Source organism: Lissotriton helveticus, chromosome 3_2 (genome assembly GCF_964261635.1).
Source record: "Lissotriton helveticus chromosome 3_2, aLisHel1.1, whole genome shotgun sequence".
NCBI classification, from domain to species: Eukaryota; Metazoa; Chordata; class Amphibia; order Caudata; family Salamandridae; genus Lissotriton; species Lissotriton helveticus.
In genome coordinates, this window is record NC_136062.1 from 380,743,057 (window position 1) to 380,762,719 (window position 19,663).

General features: G+C 43.1%; 1 protein-coding gene across 1 annotated transcript in view; it reads right to left on the minus strand.

Annotated features, from left to right (window-relative positions):
- Positions 1-4,172: 4,172 nt before the first annotated feature.
- Positions 4,173-19,663, minus strand: part of LOC144826010 (catalase-like) — a 101,555-nt gene continuing 86,064 nt past the window's right edge. Inside the window, exons 10-13 of the mRNA XM_078684249.1 lie at positions 10,907-11,037; positions 8,537-8,644; positions 6,183-6,272; positions 4,173-5,008 (exon numbers count right to left, since the gene is read on the minus strand). Coding sequence (XP_078540375.1) covers positions 4,985-5,008; positions 6,183-6,272; positions 8,537-8,644; positions 10,907-11,037 — 353 coding nt within the window. The 3' untranslated portion in view covers positions 4,173-4,984. The remainder of the gene's footprint in view (positions 5,009-6,182; positions 6,273-8,536; positions 8,645-10,906; positions 11,038-19,663) is intronic.

A 19,663-nucleotide genomic window follows, 5' to 3' on the forward strand; every position in this document is an offset into this window, starting at 1 on the left:
GGATCTATATCTGAGGCTCACCCATGTCCCTGCAAGTCTTCTGCCTCCAGAGTTCGCCAGCCTGGCAGCTGCTAACGGTGAGCCGATCTCGACCATCAGAAGCCCTCACCGAGCCTGAGCCTCCAGGTGCCTCTGCCGATAAAGAACACTTGCACCCAGCGACTGCCGGGAAGCTGTAGTGCCAGCAGCGTCCAGGTTCTGCTTTTTACAACCGTAAGTGAAGTATGTTAGTTATCAGTGTTTCTATAGCGCGCTAATCACACACCAGGGCGTTCTGTAGCCAGTTTTTGAGGCGAGCCCTGGAGGCTTACTCGAAAAGTCAGGCCTTCAGCTTTTTGCGAAAGTCAAGAGAGGAGGAGGCTCGGATGTGTTGTGGGAGGTCCTTGTAGGTGTTAGAGGCCAGGTACGAGTAAGTCGACCCCATGCTTTGCTTTTGTGTAATCATGGGGTGTGTGTTTGTGTAAGACCGGCAGAGCAGAGGTGTCTGGAAGGTTGGTGGAAGTAATTAGTATTTTTATAAATTAGTTCACTGACACAGTTTTAGAGCAGTGGAGGTTCACAGGGGGCAAGTACGTATCCCCTCCGGGGGGCGGGGTTAACGTACTTGCCACCTGTGAACCTCCACTGGCTTCAATTAAACCTGCACTTTTTACCGGTTGCTGCAAGCACAACACTCAGGGTAGATATGTACGACTTGGAGGGGACTACACCCCAACCTCGATCAGCAACTCAACATGACAATGCTGCATGACTGCTTTAAGCGGAATTTTTAGAACTGCAACGCAAAAGAACGCATTTACATGCTTACATACACAAAATTAGAATTTCTATTTCCACTTCCCCACAAAACCAGTTCATCTACAAACCTTTAGGAACACCGATTGAAAAACAGATCCCATCTCTGTTAAATAACGCTTTATAGTCTGGTACCCACTGCTGCAGTTATCCCCCCCATTCCTGCTTGCCCTTAATCATAAACATTTATTTTGCAAAGTAAGGGCATATTTATGAATTATGTGGAGCAGGGCAGCATAGCAAATCACCTGGCTGTGCTGACCTGCGTCACAGGAAAAGAGCAAGAATGTGGCATATTTTTCCAATACGGCCCAATCCTGTCCGTAACCCCTGTCCGTTTTGGTAGCCTAGAGCCAACACAGGCACCCTTGTACCATGATGCAAGGATGCAAGGATGCCTATGTTGCAGGCAGGATTGTTTGTGTGCAGGAAGGGGCACAAAACACTATGTGTGTTGCAGAATGTTGCAGAATGCAGCATACATAGAAAGAGGAAAAAACATAGGAGAAATAAAGATAATTCTCCTTGTTCTGCCTCTCCTGGGAGACATATCTTTTTGATGTATTCTCACGTTCACCAGTCCTTGTAAATCTGAACCTGCATCAAAAACCATGGGAGTTGTGTGGGTAAACCCGCCGCAACACCCTAAAAACCCCTCCCTTGCGCATAGTAAGGCAACGCAGTGATTTGAGCTGCGTTACCCAACTCTAGATTTTTTTGAGCCATTAATGGCCATGCAGAGTGGCCTTGCGTGGCTTCATAAATCTGCCTTAGAGGTTTGTGTCATGCATGTAGCACATTGTATGGTGCTAGCTTGACGCAAAACTCTCATAAATATGCCCCCAAGAGCGCAACCGGCAGCTGGTCTTGCATTGTGGCCTACGCCTCATTCTTGTAATGTCAAAGAGCAGCTCAAACCCTAGACCTGACACCATGTCATCTATTCTGGGCAGACCACCGGTGTCTGGGAGAGCTCAGGCAGAGGGTGAGCATGACTGAGCTCTGGAGCTGACACTAAAGGCAGTGCAAGTCTCTCACAGTGCCAGGTACTGGGCTCTAAAAGTACTCAGACTATATGCACATCCAGTCCTTGACCTCTCTGCAAAAGAACAGAATGATGGTTGCATATGTGCCAATTGTATTTACCATTTTCCATGAAAGTGTTTTAAAGACTTACATGGTTGTTAACACATTTGAATGCAAAAGAGAATGAAAATGGTGCGTTTACAGGTGAGGAGAGAGAGAAGGAGGGAGTGGGTGGGTGTGCGGTGAAGGAGCCAGCACAGGAATGTAGATGCAGAAGGATAAAAAGGAAGGAGAAGACATGAGATCTGCAGATGGAGGATTTTAGAAAGGAGTGAGGAGAAAAAGGGTGCAGGTGACTAACACGGAGACCCTGCAGAGGAAAAGTTGTTCGAACATCGAAGATGAATACCTGTTCCACAGACCTTATTAATGTTTAATTCAAAGTGCAACATTTTCAGAACTGTAACATTTCCAGTTACACGTGTTCACAATAAAATCATTGTTATTTTCTATTAGCTCACCTTGCTAACAAGTACTTGCAACACCAAACGGTCTGGCTTATATTTGGTGTATGCTCATTGTTGTGTCATCTATCTGGATACAATAGCAGACAACTCACTGAGAGGCGCACAAATACTATTAAGTCAGTTAATCAGTCAAAATACGTATTCGGTTCTTATCAAAAACCATAAAAGTATACTAAACATTTCATGTCAAGAAAAGGTTTTTAACAAAAGCCATAAAAGTACAACAAAGATATACAAGCTAAAAATACATACAGTACCTATTATCATTTCATATAAAATAAATCCTAAATAACCGTGTTACCATTTAAAAACATCCTCGGCTACAATTAATTTAGGCTAATTCATAACCATTACTATTCCCATCTGATTTTGTTCTTTAATCTTATTGCCGCAGTGAGGAAGTTAGCAATATTAAAAATCTCCCACACATTCGAGAGCAGCTGCAAATAATGGAGAGCTGGTTTAACTTGCATAAAGCCTTTGTCTTTTAAAATAGGAATAATAAAACGTTTCCGAATAAGAAAGTGCTCACAGAAAAAGATAAACCCCCACATGCATCATTGTGACATTTTGCACTTCTTAATTTGCGAAAAATAAGGAATCGCAAATTAAGAAGTGCAAAATGCTATGCATCATTATTTTCGGTATTCATTTGTGATTCGGTAAAAAAATCGCAATTTACCGAATCCCAAAGAAATACCGAATTCTTAAGTTAATTTTCGCAATTCCCATTGATTCCTATGGGCCAAGAGGCCCATAGGAGTCAATGCAAATTGCGAGTGGCACTTAAAAAATTTCATGGGTGCAGGGGGGGTCCAAAGGACCCCCCCATGCACCCCTGAAATGTATTTTTCGCATCATGTTTCACACACACATGTCCTAAGGACATGTGTGTGTGAAACATGAATGTTGAAAAAAAAACATTTTCAGCTTTTTAAACACTTTTTCCAAATTTACCGAGTGGTTCAACCACTCGGTAAATTTGGCACCCTATTTGCGAATTTTCACTTTTAAAAATAATGATGCATTGCTTTTAAGAAATCGCACATCTGCGACTTCTTAAAAGCACCCGCAATTTTAGAACTCGCAAACATGTTACGAATTCTAAAATTGCTTCATGCATCCCAAAAAGCACTTTTGCATTCGCAAACGGCCGATTTTAAGGAATCGCACCGTTTGCGACTACAAAAATGCTTGATGCATGTGGGGGAAAGTGTATTGTTTCTTTAGTAGAAAAGCCATCACAAGAGCAGATCCCCAAATCTTCCTTCCTTTTCCACCCCAAAGATCCAGCAAGGAGAAAATGAAATTGGTTCAACCTGAATCGGAGTAATAAAAAGCGATGATTTGGGTTAGTGACAACATTCAGGTATGGCTCGATGGCACTTGATGTTTTTAACAATTGGTGAGCCCTTACAGTCGGCTTAACCAGCTCTTTCTTCTCTAACCATGCAGGCCACTGACTTATAGGATTCCTTGACCCACTTGATGTCCCCTTTCACCAATTGTCATTGATTTACCACTCAGTGTCACACATTTGTCAGTAGAAAGTCACTCGTACATACACAAAAACCATTAAAATGTCACATAAGCTGCCTGAAAACTTGGCAGCTAAGCGGAGGTTACTCCATCACATAAGCAGGGAGGCTGAATAGGTGCATGTATAGGCACCGGCACGCAGAGGCTCACACTGAGAATCAACAATGTACATCTATAGGGCTAATGTGTGGAAACAGAACTGAACTAGCTCAGAGGCACACAAAATATTTTTTTCAACCAATAAAATAAAACACCACAGCAATCAGAAAAATGGGCACCAACAAGTTCGATTTGATCATTTTATTGCTAATGAATACAATTTTAAATGCTTCACTTAGTTTCTCTCTGAATCATGACTTTTAGATGCTGGACGCGGAGAAGGCAGACTATAAAAGAGATTTGAAGGTTAAAACTCTGTTGACAATAATGTAAAAGCTGGGAAACTATACGCTATTGGTAACATTAGAACAAAAACACTTTTACAAGTAAAAGGTTTTACTAATCCAGTACAATTTTAGAATTGTCTGCCTAAATGCCGTGGGTACAAGATTTAGTGCACCTATTCGCACAGGAAGATAGTAAGAAACTGTGGCAGCGAAAGACATAGCAACAGTAAAAATGCTCAATCAGAAAAAGGCTAAATCTTTAATTATAAAAATAGTTGATAGAATCCCAGCGGTCTACCCACTGGGTGAGCGCACAGGATATGTATTGCCGAGACTGAATTCAAATGATATATTTGCTTTGTCTTCCACTAACATTGCAATAACAAGCATCTACATGACTAACTGAAATCTGCAGTAGAAATTATCTTCCAACGTATGCATCAACACTGTTAAGCCCATCTCTATGCACTGCGCCAAAACTATAAAGTCACTTCAGGTGTTACTGAAATGTGCAGACAATTTAGTCTTTGCCAGCTTTTGCATCCTTCTGGTAGTCCACAAAAACAGCTCCATACATTTAGACAGTAAAATATATTCCCTATAATTAGTCTGAAATGTGTAGTAGTGAGTATCTGTGCAAGCTTTTGCAGGGTTTTTGACCCTCTGCATACAATTCAGGGACAGCTCCTGCGGGTCCTCTTGACAAAGTGTTTACTTCTTGTGGTGGCAGGCAGCCTAAACGGGGGAGGAAAACAACAAGTTATTGGCTTTCCCAATGCAGCCTACATGATTACCGAGAGAATCAAATGCATCCGCACACCTTTCAACAAATTCGCTAGAAACATTGGGGCATATCTACAAGAAAGTGCCGCAGCGCGGTACCGTAGGCCCTTTGGCTGTGGCACGCTGCAGCACAGGAATGCGATATATTTACAATGATATGTCGCATTCCTGTGCTCCTGGCGCACAAACAGCTCCCTTGCTCCAGCGCAGGCACCCTTTCACCATGGTGTAAGGTTGGCTGCGTCATGGGCAGATTTTTGTGCAAAAAGGGGCACCTTCCAGCCCAAAGACAATCACTACAGGCATTTTCCTCTTTCAACGTGTGCTGCAGAATGCAGAACACATTGATAGAGGAAAAAAACGAGGAGAAATGGTAATATTTCTCGTATTTTCAGGTTTACCACTCCTCATACATCTGGAAATGTGTCTGGTTCCATGGGTGTTGTATGGGAACACCCACAGCAACACCCATGGAACTCCTGTTTCACGCAAAGTGCTGAGTGTAAAGAAGCCATATTTACAAGGACAGGAAAAGCCACGCAGGGTGAATTTGTCCTTGTAAATATAGAGCAGTGTAATGCATCGCCTGTGAGTCACAAAAAGTGACGTACTGGCAGCGTAAGGGACTTGTAAACTGCCCTGTTGTATTCACACACAATGTAATGGCGAATTAAGGGGGGGGGGGGTGAGCAGCTATCCTATCCGACTTTCCCATGAAATATTATTAGGATTATAATGTGACTCGTCTAAAATATTTTTTGTGGCTTTCCCAGTGGTATTGATATAGATGGTCATGTGGTTAAAACTAGGTCCCTTTGCGTCCCAGGGGATGTGACTCCCCCCAACCCTTTCATGAGCTGATGTCATGAATGAGCAGATTTTCAGCTTCAGGGAATATAGATTCATATCTCTCTAGACCCCACTCTATGCGAATAGAAAAAAAGAAGTGGACGGTCATGGGTGCAACGCATGCGGCTGTAACACGCGAGGCGTCTCGTGACTCTCTGGGCACCACACAAGGAGGGCGCAGAGGAGAGGAAAAAGTCATGGGACAGAAGAACCGATGACTGCATGTTACATGACCGAGCAGAAAAGCACTATGAGAACAAAATCTTCCTCTGTTCACCTTTTTCTTGCCGCCCTCGGCATTGAGTTTCTCCAGCAGGGTCTGGACACCGTTGCCGTAGTCTGGGTGAATATCCATGAACAATTTCACCTGAGAAACACCACATGAGAGACGTTAAAATGTTACAAAGAAGATCACAGACCGAATATCTAAAGTTAACATTCAGTGCAACACAAATGGCACAGCCCATGGGCTAGACCACGAGATGTGTAGCAATATCTGATTATTGATAGCATGCCAATTAAAATAAGAGCACCCAATAAAAGTTCGCTATTTGCATTCAGTGTATTCAGTCATACATTTAAAGTAATGCTCGAGAGTAAAGCTAGGTTACCACGATCATAAGCAGCTTATGAGAGATTGTTGCTTAACTGTTTCACTGACTAGGAGCTGGAAACATTTTACATGGAAAAGAGCTGGACATATACAATTATACGCGCTCCGGGCTTGTTTACAATGAGGTCACAAAAGTACAACCCAAATAAGCAGGTTTGTGAGAGCAATAGCATGTTAACCTATGATTAACGTTCATGGTGGGTTGGGTGCAAAGCCTGAACGTAGCCTGCGCACAGTGGAATATGGCTGTTTTATATGGTACATTATCAATATAAATAAACAGATTCACTTGCAAAACTAAACATTCAATTGACGTTTCAGTTAGCTTTGGACATAACTATTCATATGTTTTGGAAAACCTCGGGAATTTACAGACAAAGATCACAACTAAAGTGTAGTTATGGTTAAGAATTAAACTGGAAAACCACTGAAATTCACAGACTCGCTAGTACCACAAGTCATACTTGCAGAACTTCCAGGCAAACGATAACTTGCACACTAAAGGCAATGCTTATGACCGTGCAATATGTATGCCCATAAATAATGTTTAAAGGCACAATGTAATGAATCAACATACTCAGACCGATACATAGCCCCCCCCCATTCACAGTTAGATCTTTCATGTTTTATTCGTCGTGCACTCGAGAGAGGAGACATTGCAGAGCCACGTGGCAAGGGCTCAGATCTGCAACCTTAAGGTACTCCACAACCAGCAATATAATGGTTCCAAAATTTAGACTCTTCACCTGGGGAGGGGGAAGCACCGTTCACAGCGCATCTCGCACAGTGAATGCCTTCTCAACACATAAAAATAAATATGAACAATCTCTTGGCTTTCAGGAAAGCGATGAAAACCTGGCTTTTTAACTCCATGAATCACATCTTCTAGGCTTTGACACTGCTGAGGCAGGTTTTGCTCGTGCTTAGCGCCAAGACACCTACAGGCAATCGTTGACCTTTATAAATAACATTAACATGACATACCATACCTGGCTGTCTATGGATCCCTCTGCCTCCTGCTCTGCAGCCAAATCCATGTGCTCCACACCCCCTTCAGCCTCACTGCGTGCCATCCAGCCTTACCCACTGTAGCTCCTCTGCCCTTTCACCTTTGTGCCCCCACAGACCATCCGTCTGCCTCGCTTTGCCTCTATGTACACCACACCCACTGCAGAACCTGTGTGTAACCCAGTGCTTAATTTGAGCCGGTGCTTTCAAGTGCTAAGCACTGGCAGCACTTAATTGGTTTGCGGTGCTCAGCACCTGCACATAATTGTCAACACCCTATATAGATCAGTCTACCACATGGTGGCCCTGCTCATCTAATTTAGAGATGAGCTGAACAGTGGTTGTTTAGGAAAACAATATACATTAAAATTGCTAATTACCTGCCTCCCCAGCCATTCCTTTAGATTTGGGGACCTAGAATAATCTGAACCGTCGCATTTACATGTGAGTGAGATAGTTAGTAGTTGTTTTGGCAGCGATGACAGGGGCGATGGGTAGTGCAAGCTGCAGTGGCCTCCTGGTCAGAGCCCTGGCACTTAATATTTTACAAATTAAGCACTGTATCCCCGCCTCCCTGTGTGCTGCTCTTACCTACCACACCTCAATCCCCACTACTCAGCGCACAGACCCAGCCCACCACTGCAGACCCTCTGTGTATCCCCGCCTCCCTGTGTACTGACCTCACTGGCTCAGCGCACAGACCTGGCCCACCACTGCAGCCGCTCCATCTGCCCAGCAGCCATTATGTGTGCATTCTGTACAGCACTTAGTGCACTCAAGCCCTCTGCAGGGCCAATGTCCTTCTAGCCCCTGCATGCTGCCCTACCCTCTCCTCCACCTAGGGATCCTACAGCTCCCAAAGTAGGATCACATTACACCCCTTCTCCCCACTGCAATTTTTAAATCTCTCACTCTCACATCTCCTAATCCCAAGCATAGCACCACAGGATGTTTGCATGGTCCGTTTTAGCTAGACGAGTGAGCATAGCTAAAAGGTCTCCGTTACTTACAGCTCGTTTCTGGATGAAAGGCTGAGCATCCTTCAGGTGTCCAGCGATGTTGGCGTACAGACGCTTACGTTCGTCCTCCTTCAGTACATTCATAAGGAAATTCCGCACCTACAGAGTGAAAGGAAAGCAAAATAGAATGAGGATGAAATCCCACTCCATCACCAACGCACCAGGGCAGCGCCTCCTTTATGGCGGAGGAGCATCGCATCACTGCTGGTACCAGCAGATCAAAACATGTAAGAAAAAATGATAATAAAGCAATAAAACTGCGTTATCATCATTTTATTTTCCTTGTACGATTCGCAGCCAAGTCTTGAGGGTGGGGCCATCAGCAGCAGGAGGAGTGGTGTGCTCAGAGCACTGCCAGTGCGCATGTCGGTTTGGCCGGCCGTCTTAGGATGGCCAAATCATCATGCGCACTTGGCTATCTCCAGGCTGTTTCTTGGAGATATCAGCATGGCTCAGGAGCACAGGCTCCCACTCCCTGCTTGAAATCATGAAACCAGCCCGCTCTACCCAATTCTGGCGCTCTATCAATATGTGTAATACCAGCATGAGAATAGGGTCTTGATTCTCGTCTATTGGGAGATTGTGAGACTAGACAGTGCCTCTGCGGCTTAGTAAGGACCTGGTCCTACAGGAGCCAATACCCACACAGGACAGGTACAGAACAGGCATAAGCAGTGCAAACTTTACTTATAGTGCAGCGACAAGCATGCCAAGCGTTAAAGTATCACCCACACACAACATGGCATACCAACTTGTACGTGCACACAAAAACAGGCGCAGCGTGCGGGCCTAAGATGCGTATTTTCCTTGATCCCAAAATTAGAAGAAACAGAATAGGAAGCAGCTCCTTTTCTTACTTCGCCTTCAAAAGGTAGAATTCTATGCCACAATTCGTTCAGGAAAAATATCAAAACTTAGCTGTTCCAGCTCAAGCTGTAACCCCCAATCGTCCTGGATACGGAGGTTTCTATACCACCAGGGTGCTGCTAGGTAGTTGCATTCCTTCCAAATTGATTTCATTCATTCATTCACTGTTGGGAAACTCTTGTGGGTAGTATTGTTTTATACAAGACCCTATAATAATTCAACTGCAGTGCAAGCTCCCTCCCAATACTTCCCTCAAACAGAACAATAACAGCATGGACAGCTACAGAGCAAGCTTCCTTATATTGACAAAATGGGCACAGAATTTGTGGAGCACTAATACCTTTTTACAAGTATACACAAACACAAACAAATACAAAGACACGCACACATGCTCTCTCAGCATGGCAAATAACAGAAACAGAATTACTCCAAGCTTCCCACGTGCACAGAGAACCATACAGTATGGACAGCAGTGCGAAAATCTTCCTTGACACAGCCCAATTTCCCGTCGCACGCAAAGCCCACATTCAGGACTGACCGCAGCAGTGCCAGCTTCCCTCATACACACAGCTCAAGTACAACACCGCAGGAGCAGTCGAAGCGCCACATAATGGAAAGCAGCAAATCTAGAGGGCAATTAAGAGTAACAGAGGGCCAGATGCAAGAAACCTTTTTGCAGCTGCACGCACTCTGAATCAATGTTACTGTAAAAAGTTGTTTCCAAGATAGGATACCCATTTTACGAGTCCCCTAATGTTTACAGACTACTAAAATGGGTTTCCCAATGTCTATCCAACCTTTACTTTCAAAGTGGCGTGGTGAGGGCATCTCTTCCAAACTGCGATTTGGCACGAGAGGTATCTATGGTCTGTGACCAGAATTCCAGAAAGGTATCACTTGCACAAGATCACATCATTCATAGTATTACACGAGCCATTGACAGAGAGGTCACGTCAATCTGCATATAATGACATCGGTGAGCCTTGCTTTACCAAGTACCTTGCCAGATGTATCAAAGTCTGTGTCTATGGGAAAATGTGTTTGTACATTTGGCTTCATGTGCCCTAATGTGCTTTTTAACTGTATCTATAAAGATGGTGTACCAATATGTACAGGGCCCTGTACTTTTGCAAGTGCATACGTCTACCAAATTGACACGAATGTCTTACAAAGTGAAAATTAAAATAGGGCTAGCACAACATATGCAGGATGAGGCGTTCACGGTAAAACGAATTTCTCCATTCTCTGCATATTATCCTGAGTCAGATTATTCTAGAGAAGAACTAGACACCTACCCACAAGAAACTACAACAGATCCAGATGTTTTCTCACAGTGTGCTCATTTCTGTTCCATGCATGGATTGCACAGCCAGAAAGTCCCTATAACTTCTCAGATGCTTGGTTCGCTTTCCTGTCTTTTTTTCCAGAGGCAGTGGTTTCACTACAAGCATGAGACAGCTACTCAGAGTTTGCTGTCCCACCTCTCCTAGTTACCTGGGTGATGTTATCCTCATTTACTGACTCGTGGCGATTGACATCTCCTGAGGCTTTGTACACGCACATCTTCACGTGTGGTTGTTCCGCGGGTCCACTGAAGCTGTTCGGATAATAGTTAGGCGCACTACCTAAAAAAAAAAAAACAACAAAAACAAGTGTGGTCAGCTTAAAATGCTAGGAGCTGGAAAAGTGTGAAATTTATCAAACATTATGCCTTTCGGAGAAATGGTAGGGTGCTTCTTCAGACATCTCAGGGGCCCTTTTTACCCCAAGCAGCTATGTGTTAAAAGTAAGAAAACGTCAACGTGTAGGGATCTACTGGTCACCACTCCCACAGTTCTACTGAAACAGGAATAACTCATTAGAAGTCAACAAGCATGTTTAAGGCAGCCCATAGTTTCTTTTCTTTTAATAAGGTGTGGTTTATCTGTTTTTATCTTATTTTAGACCTTCTTTAAAGGATCAAGCTATTCCCAAATTTGTGGACTAACTCCAACCAATCAAACAAGAATGATATCAGGACGTCAGGAAGCACCATGCAGTATTAAAGAGTTATAGGAAACAGGTGTAGCCTCGATTCGCAATGATCCAAATAGATATAGGTTTTCTTATTTTCCTACTTGGTTGCTGTGCATTCAGCCATCTGTGTCTCTCTTACTTTACAATCACAATGATCTCATATCTAATCGTTGGGAATTTTAGTACAGATGTATAAATTATCAAAACATTTGGATCGTTTCAAGACATCTGTCTCTTTGTCTGATCAGTATCTGCGCTTTGTGATTTCTTCCCCTCGCCACTTAGGTTACGCCCCATCATTAGCCTTGTAACAGGAGTTTACCCCTTAAAATGTTTTTTTTAATTGCTGTGTTAAAGGATTGAAATGTTTATTCAAACTCAAGAAAGTCGAATCCGTTTATCCTGACCCAGTACTGCCAATTCTTTTAGATAGATTTACTTATGTAGCGCAGTAGCATTAAATCACTAACACAATAGCGGAAGAAAAAATATTGTGTAGACAGAATATCGTGTCAATAATATCGAGGACCAATATACCGAGAAGGTAAGTGCAAATAGGTAAGTATAGATTTACTATTCTTAACTCCACATCTACGTACCTTAAAGAGATATAAATATCGCCAAAGTACATATATGTGGAATTAGATATAGTACAAGTTTGCTTATGTATAGAAACATATCTTCACAATATTTTTGTTGTCGATATTCTTGACACAATATCTTATCCACATGATATTTCGTCTAAAGACCACTAGCATTAAGGGCTTACACTACATCCCTGAAGGTGACGGCCTTCCTCTTGGCGTGCTCGGTGTATGTGATGGTGTCTCGTATCACGTTCTCCGGCAAAACAATGCACGTCTCCCCAAAGATGAGGCCTGAGATGCGCTTCTCCCCTCCACGGTGCGGTAGGTGGCAGAACCAGGCTTGGTGATGCCCTGGATGTTGTACCGAAGCACCTTCCTGTGCCTCTTGGCGCCCCCTTTGCCTGACCTTTTGTCCTTTGCTGCATCCAGACATGGTCTTCTCCTGGTCAGAGCAGATCTAAGAATGAGAGGTAGCCATGGGCCTCGGCTTCTATTCTTCTGTGTACATGTATCAACAGTTTGTGTAAGGTCCTGCTCTTGGCTGTGAGTCATCTGGCTCAGAGGCAATATGGTGACGTGAGTACTCATCTTGCTAGATTCTATAACGTCTCAGAGGAGAAGTTAAGAATCTTGTCTACAAGGACAGTGGAATAATTTCGGAGGCCAACTAGAATACTAATGAAGAAGTTCAGTTTAAAGAATACTAATTAAATTGCAAATTTTTGACTGCGTAGAATAGTACGTGTCAACGTATTTAATGTATGTTGGGTAATCAAAAGCGTGCAACAGGGGGCTTCTATTCTCATTAGTTGGCCATAGAACCCATTTCATGGAGTCTGCTGGACATGGGATAGCTGGAGAGAGGTGGGTGCAGTCGATGATGGGAAATGTATGGTGATTCACCTGCAGGATGGGTTACAGGTCCACCTTAAATGTCATTCTCATTTCACTGGTTAAACACAGTACACAAAACTGATTATGAATTTTTGGTTAGAAAATCTAATGGTTGGTAAATTGTTATTAATAAAAAGCATTATTTTATTACATTGTATGTTCATTTTGCACAATTTTTCCTTCAGCAGTGCATTGTTCGTCTGTGAACTGGGATCTCTTCAAATGTACTTCAGAAATGGGTAGCGATTAAGAGGGAATAGAAAATGACAGCAAAAAGTAAAATTGACACTATTTTGTTGTCCACTTCAAGAAATAAAACTTGTTTTGCAAATTTGGAAAAATCCACTCCACAGGTGAACTAAAGGAAGGAGTGAAGTATGTGCCTACTTGTCTCTATGCTGCCTCGCCGACCCATACCTCAGCACTTAGCGCTAGGAAATGCAGACTACTCAAAGCACTTCTGATTGTATACTAGTAACCAATCAGGATGATCTTCCTAATGTTAGACCTATTTTCATTGGTTGGAAATGTGGACAATCAGATTGTTGTTATTTCAGATCTCAATGACCACTCTTTTTACCAATCCGAATAGGCCCCTGTGTTAGGCCAAATAGGTAATGGTAACCAGTCAGAATAACTGTGGACTGCGCAGAGACAAACTGCCCGCTAGTTAGCCAGTACTGTTGCAGCAGTCGTGAGAAGCTTGATATTTCTTGGTTTTATTTTTCTCCATGGTAGATGGAAGTAGGTCCCGTAAAAACGTTGTTTTTGCTTCTGCTTACCACAAAGTAACTAATACCAGTTACAATCTCTTATCAGTGCTCGCCCCTTCGAGTTATCGCAACTTGCGAAACTCACTTTGTGATAGCACACCCTCTGCTCTAGTTAAAATGCTTTACTGTGGCTCAGTGCCACAGCTCAAAGGTTTTAATTTTGCAAATGTGCAACGATTAAACTATTTTCAGCCAGCTGTCTTCTGTTCAGACTACTAGCTAAAATTGAAAAAATACACATTATGCAAGGCACATATTGACAGACTTGGCTTGGATAGTAAAGAAATGGTCCAAAATCCACCAGACCATGTGACATTTGCCCAATCTCTGAAACTAAGAAGCAGACAGCATATGACTAAGCAAAACTTATTTGCAGACATCAGTAACCTGTTCCCTCAGGCACTGTGTATGAAAAGGGTTATTTTAACTGTTTCCATCTAACAAATAATACATTATGTTACCAGGCCCCACATTCCGCAACTAATATAGGGTCGTTAAGGCTAGAGCACATGATTGCAACCCTGATCCAGTGATTCAACCACTGCTTTGAAGGATGTTCATGCTCATGTGAATGGAACGCAGACTACAGTATTCTCCAGCATACATTACAGGTATCGTTGAGTCAGATACCCACCACACTAGGAGCTCCATGTCTTACCCGCTCAGCCATCTCCACAGACACTACAAATCACTCCCTAGGATAGCACACTCACAGCAGATAAATTCCCTACACTCTACAGCAAGAGATGAAGCATCCTCACACAGCTCAGACATGCAGCACTCTAAGACACAGCAAATCACCGCTACCACAACAAAGCCAACCAACAACCAGGCAAAAACTCACAATTGAAATTCAACACTCAACGAAGAGGACAATTAACCAAGTGTTTACAGAGCGGTCCAATGGACAACTCTAGTTTGCACCCTCACAATAGCACTCTCTCACAAACATCACCTTACAACCACAAATAAATTACCATCCAACCTCCTCCATCAATGGCCTCTATAAAACCTCATTGCCTGCACACAAAATAACACATTGTGGTCAAAGAATGTCATCATGGCAACAGACTAAAACCACTTGTATTGCAACCAGCTTACATACAGAGTTCGCCTGTACACCATTCCCGCCCACAAGACAAGCCATCCCCTCTAAACATACATTTAGGAGATCAAAACAATCTCCCAGTAAAACTCTAAGAAGCTGCTAACCTCCTGCTGGTCACCCATACTAAGATCTGTACAAAAACCACAGTCTGCCAATGCCCATGGTGACACAAATCACCTGAAAGCAACCATCACACATTACACACATACAGAAAACACTTAGCTACAGTGCGACTCTTTGTTCAGCTTGGTACTTGAAATAGGAAAACTAAAATCATATTTGCACAACAATTTTCACAGCAGAGGTTTCCAAACCCTACTTACTTTTTCAACTGATACCCAGACCAGTCATGTACCTAAAGGTAAATCGCCCTCACCTCTTCCAATTCAGATCTTAGCGACTCAGCTGAGACTCACGATGGAGCCCTCAGAGCTCTAAACTGGATACTTCTTCTGCGGTTATCGAGCATCTCCATTCTTGATTCCAAATTGTTGACACACTTGAATGCATACTTTTTGATGAGCGACTTCCTCACATGCCTTGTCAGTCTCTATCTTTGGACTTTGGCAAGACTACTAGATACAAACACTACGATTTCTCTTCCACTCCTATAATTGCACTTCCTGGACCCTATAGTTGGTCTTTCATAGCTTTGCAAAAATTGGCAGTGTTAAGTACAAGGCCTTAGTGTACCCTAGTAATACGGATGTATGACGTTACAACGCACACTTTTACAACGCATACCTTTACAACGTATTTTTTACACCGCATTATCCATTACAACGCACACTTTTACAACGCATACCATTACAACGAATTCTTAAAAAATACCTTTACAACGCATTCCACTACAACGCATACTACATTTACAACGCATACCATTACATTACAAATAAGGTAAGTGTTGGATAGTGTAGGGGTTAAAATTACTATTCTAACTCCAGGGGGTGCAACAGTAGGGAAAATATTGGATAGTGTAGGGGTTAAAATTACTATTCTAACTCCAGGGGGTGCAACAGTAGGGTAAGTATTGGATGGTAAGTTTTGCGTTGTAATGGTATGCGTTGTAGTGTCATGCGTTGTAGTGTCATGCGTTGTAGTGTCATGCGTTGTAGTGTCATGCGTTGTAGTGTCATGCGTTGTAGTGTCATGCGTTGTAGTGTCATGCGTTGTAGTGTCATGCGTTGTAGTGTCATGCGTTGTAATGACTGCGTTGTAATGACTGCGTTGTAATGGATGTTGCATTGTAAAAGTTTCGTTGTAATGGTAGTGCGTTGTAAAAGTTGCGTTGTAAAGGTTGTTTCCCCAGTAATACACTGGAGTAGGACCTTCTGGCCGCTTAACACTTCCTCAATGGAAACATCGAACCCGACCCATCCTCGATCAATAAGACCAAGGCTTGAACAATTTTGGACTTCTGTACAAAAGGTAATTTAGAGTATGCAAAATAATTCTCCTGAAGTACTCTTTTCTGTACTCTTAAATGCCTTTGTGAATTGTTGTCAATGCAAATGTGAACGAGTACAAATTGTAGAGATTGGGCCATTTTGGCTCATTTTCTAATAGGAAGGCAGAGGCTTTGGGCCAATTCACCAAGGTACTTCTACATAGGTAAAGTAGTACTCCTGTTGCACATGTCAGGTACCCATAAAGGCCTTTCAGGTTTGTCCCTATATAGTTTGATAAATGTATGCTTCCTTTTTCCCTAATCTCTATTTGTGGAAATACCTGGATGCTGGCTTTTGGATTTAAATCTAGCTTGTGGCTTTCTATTCTGTATACACAGCCCTTTAGATGGCACAGAGTAGCAAAGAGCCCATGCACAGAATCGTAAAAGGTTGAGAGCAGACCTGGGAATGAAGGCCCTTGTACAATGGCCATGAAGACAGATGCCATTTCCAACATTTAATTTGTCAGTTATATCAAGAGAGGAGCGGTTAAAGCCTGGATTAATTATCCCTAATATACATTTTTGGAATATACAATTGCACTAGCAGTTTCATTTATTGATGATGTTAACAGCTTACAGGAGAATTTCAAATACGTGGTTTAGAAATGTCACTTTCTGGTTTTGTAGTTCAAGAATATTTTCAGAAAGGCTAGCAGTATAACCTTTTCACATGACCGCCTAAGAAAGTTGCTGACTGCACACAGTAATGGGTGAACTTTATTTGGCCAGACTGTCCTTAATGTCAAACTATGTTAAAGTTTAATCTGCAACTAAAGACTAGACTTTGAGTGGGCAGATTTGGTAGGTACACTATAGTCACTTTGGGTGGTTATAAAATGTTAACACTCTTGATAGATTATTTGAACAATCTATGAATGAAGTGTTGGAAGGCATATTGCACAGCATTCCTTCCTTAGCCCCTACTGGTTCAGAGAGCCTTGAACAGGATGGGGAGAGAATCAAACTTATTCCGAGGCAAGGGGCCTATGCCCAGTTTTTGCTATATTTTTCCTTACCATGTGCTAGGTTAGCTCTACATAGATATGTAGAAGCATTAAAGCTAGCACATGACCCCATATGTTGACAAGGGTTCAACACCCCGTCTCCTTGGATTTTTACTTTACACCTGGGTGATGTTTGGCATGATGACTTTTAATACTATTGCTGGTGCTCTGAGCTCTACTGGAGTTGACTATCTGATGAAACTGCACAGTTCAAGAAAAGCTGGCCCCCTGCTAACCACTAAAGGGCACCCGTAAACCCGTTGCATGTACCTCGGCCTGTATAGCGAAATTATGTCATCCCCTCCTTTATTACCTAAACAAATAGCATGTATCTGTTCTCATGAAACTTTACTTGTGGGCATCAATGAATAAGTCAGAGGCAATACTGGCCAGGCAACAAGGTCGAAGAAGGTCAACTGTGCATGGGAAGATCTCCATGTTTGTTTCAGGTTCTCCTCTGTGCCATTGTTGTAAACAAGCACACTCATGTCTGAAGGAGTAGTCATGCTTTCACGGCAGTCAAATGTCTCAAAGAACACTTCTGAGGTGCTGCATGACTTGTGGTGTTATAATGTCTCTGGTACCAGTTAGGTGGCAACACTCGATCACATGAGATGTTTACTATTTCTCAGTCAAATCTCTGAAAAAGATATTTCAAGCTACATCCATTTTGTTCACTATCAGCAAGGGTACACAGTGCTGATCAAATCCTTCCGTGAAATCTAGGCACTTACAGACCGTTAGATCCCGGTCCTGCTGAACTATTTCCACAATACTAACATCACTACCGTTTAGGTCCTCCAACAACCTCAGTTGCTTGTATACAGGAGCCTGTACAGTGTTTTTCAATCAGTCAATCGATCAGGGATTTGTGAATGTCATTAATCACCCATGAGGGTCTCAAGGGGATGGGGGATTAGAGCAGCTCTGGCTCATCCAAAGAGCCAGGCCCTGAGGTGGTTCCTGAATGCATGCATTGTGGGGGTTCGTCTGATGCGGAGTGGGAGTTCATTCCAGGTCTTGGCCACGATATAGGAGAAGGCTTTTCCTCCTGTTCTGGCTCTGCAGATGTGTGGGATTTTAGCCAGGGCAAGGTCGGCAGAGCCGAAGTTCTCTTGGGTGTGTAGAAGGAGATTCTTTCACGGAGGTATTGGGCGCCACTGTTGGAGGGATTTGTAAGCGTGAGTGAGCAGCTTGTAGGTCACTAGGGAGCCAGTGGAGGTCTCAAAGTTGCTGAGTGATGTGGTTTTGTCATGAAATGCCAAGGACAAGTCTGGCTGTGGCGTTGTAGATGGTCTGGAGTTTGAGGCATAGAGATTTGTTGATTCCGGTGTAGATGGTTTTCCAGTAGTCCATCTGCCGGTTATGAGTGCTGGTTCAGAGTTTGACCAGGCCTGAGCCAAATACCTTGATAACATGTTTTTACTTCTACTCTCTATAAAATAGAATGAAGGGGAGAGTACAACGCCTCCTTTATCTTTTTTCTTGCAATCTGTAGAGTCAAAGCAAGCCAATTCTTGGCCAACAGTACTTCATTAATTTCACATGACCTGGGCAGTGTATGGTGTTGGTCTGCAGAGTCAGATTTTGCATCTACACTATATCAGAGGATATGGTGATGTATTACTGGTTATTCTATATGCAGAATTGTCAAAAGCAATAGTAACACATGCAGTCATTCCACATGTGAGACTACTGCATAAAAATAAATGAGTAAATAGAGGATGATTGAAAAAAGTTGTGGCACCCGCCTGAAACAGATCTGTGGTTAGGGTTTGGAATGGCTCAAGTGTGCACTCGGTAGCCTCATTGCCTGCCTAAATCAGATGGCTGCAGATATCTTCCAGCCTGTCCTGGTCTGGAATGGGCAGGGAAGCTCTTCTATCCAGTCAGGGTGGAGTTACACCCCAGCTTCTTTGGTTCTATCCTTTCCAGAGGAGTGTGGTTGTCACAGTGGGTGTACGAGGCTGGTGTGTTAATGGAGTGTTGGAGAAGAAAGACAAATGGCTAGAGTGCCTGCATCAGAGGTGTTCCTCAGCCCCTTTCCAGGACTTGCTGTCTGTGACTCCAACAATGCTATGCAGCCAAACCCATTGTCGATTGGTCTTCAGGCCACTCTTTCCGTAGTAGAGCGGCCATCCTTTCGAACGCACTTGCTGTGCATATTCGTGGCCTTAGCAACTATTTAGAATTCAGGAAGGCCATCAACACTCATCTTTTCCCGCACCATAGTCCGTGTCAGCTCCATCTGCTCATGTCAGTCTTTCTTGGTATTAGCGCCGGGACGCCCCTTTGCCGGGGCAGGTGTAGTGCTCTATAAGTCGCAGTAACATAACATAACAAGGTGCATATTGCTGCTGTTCTCCCTCTCTTTGATCCTCCTCAGTGACCAATTGCAGGATGACCTGTGCTGATACAG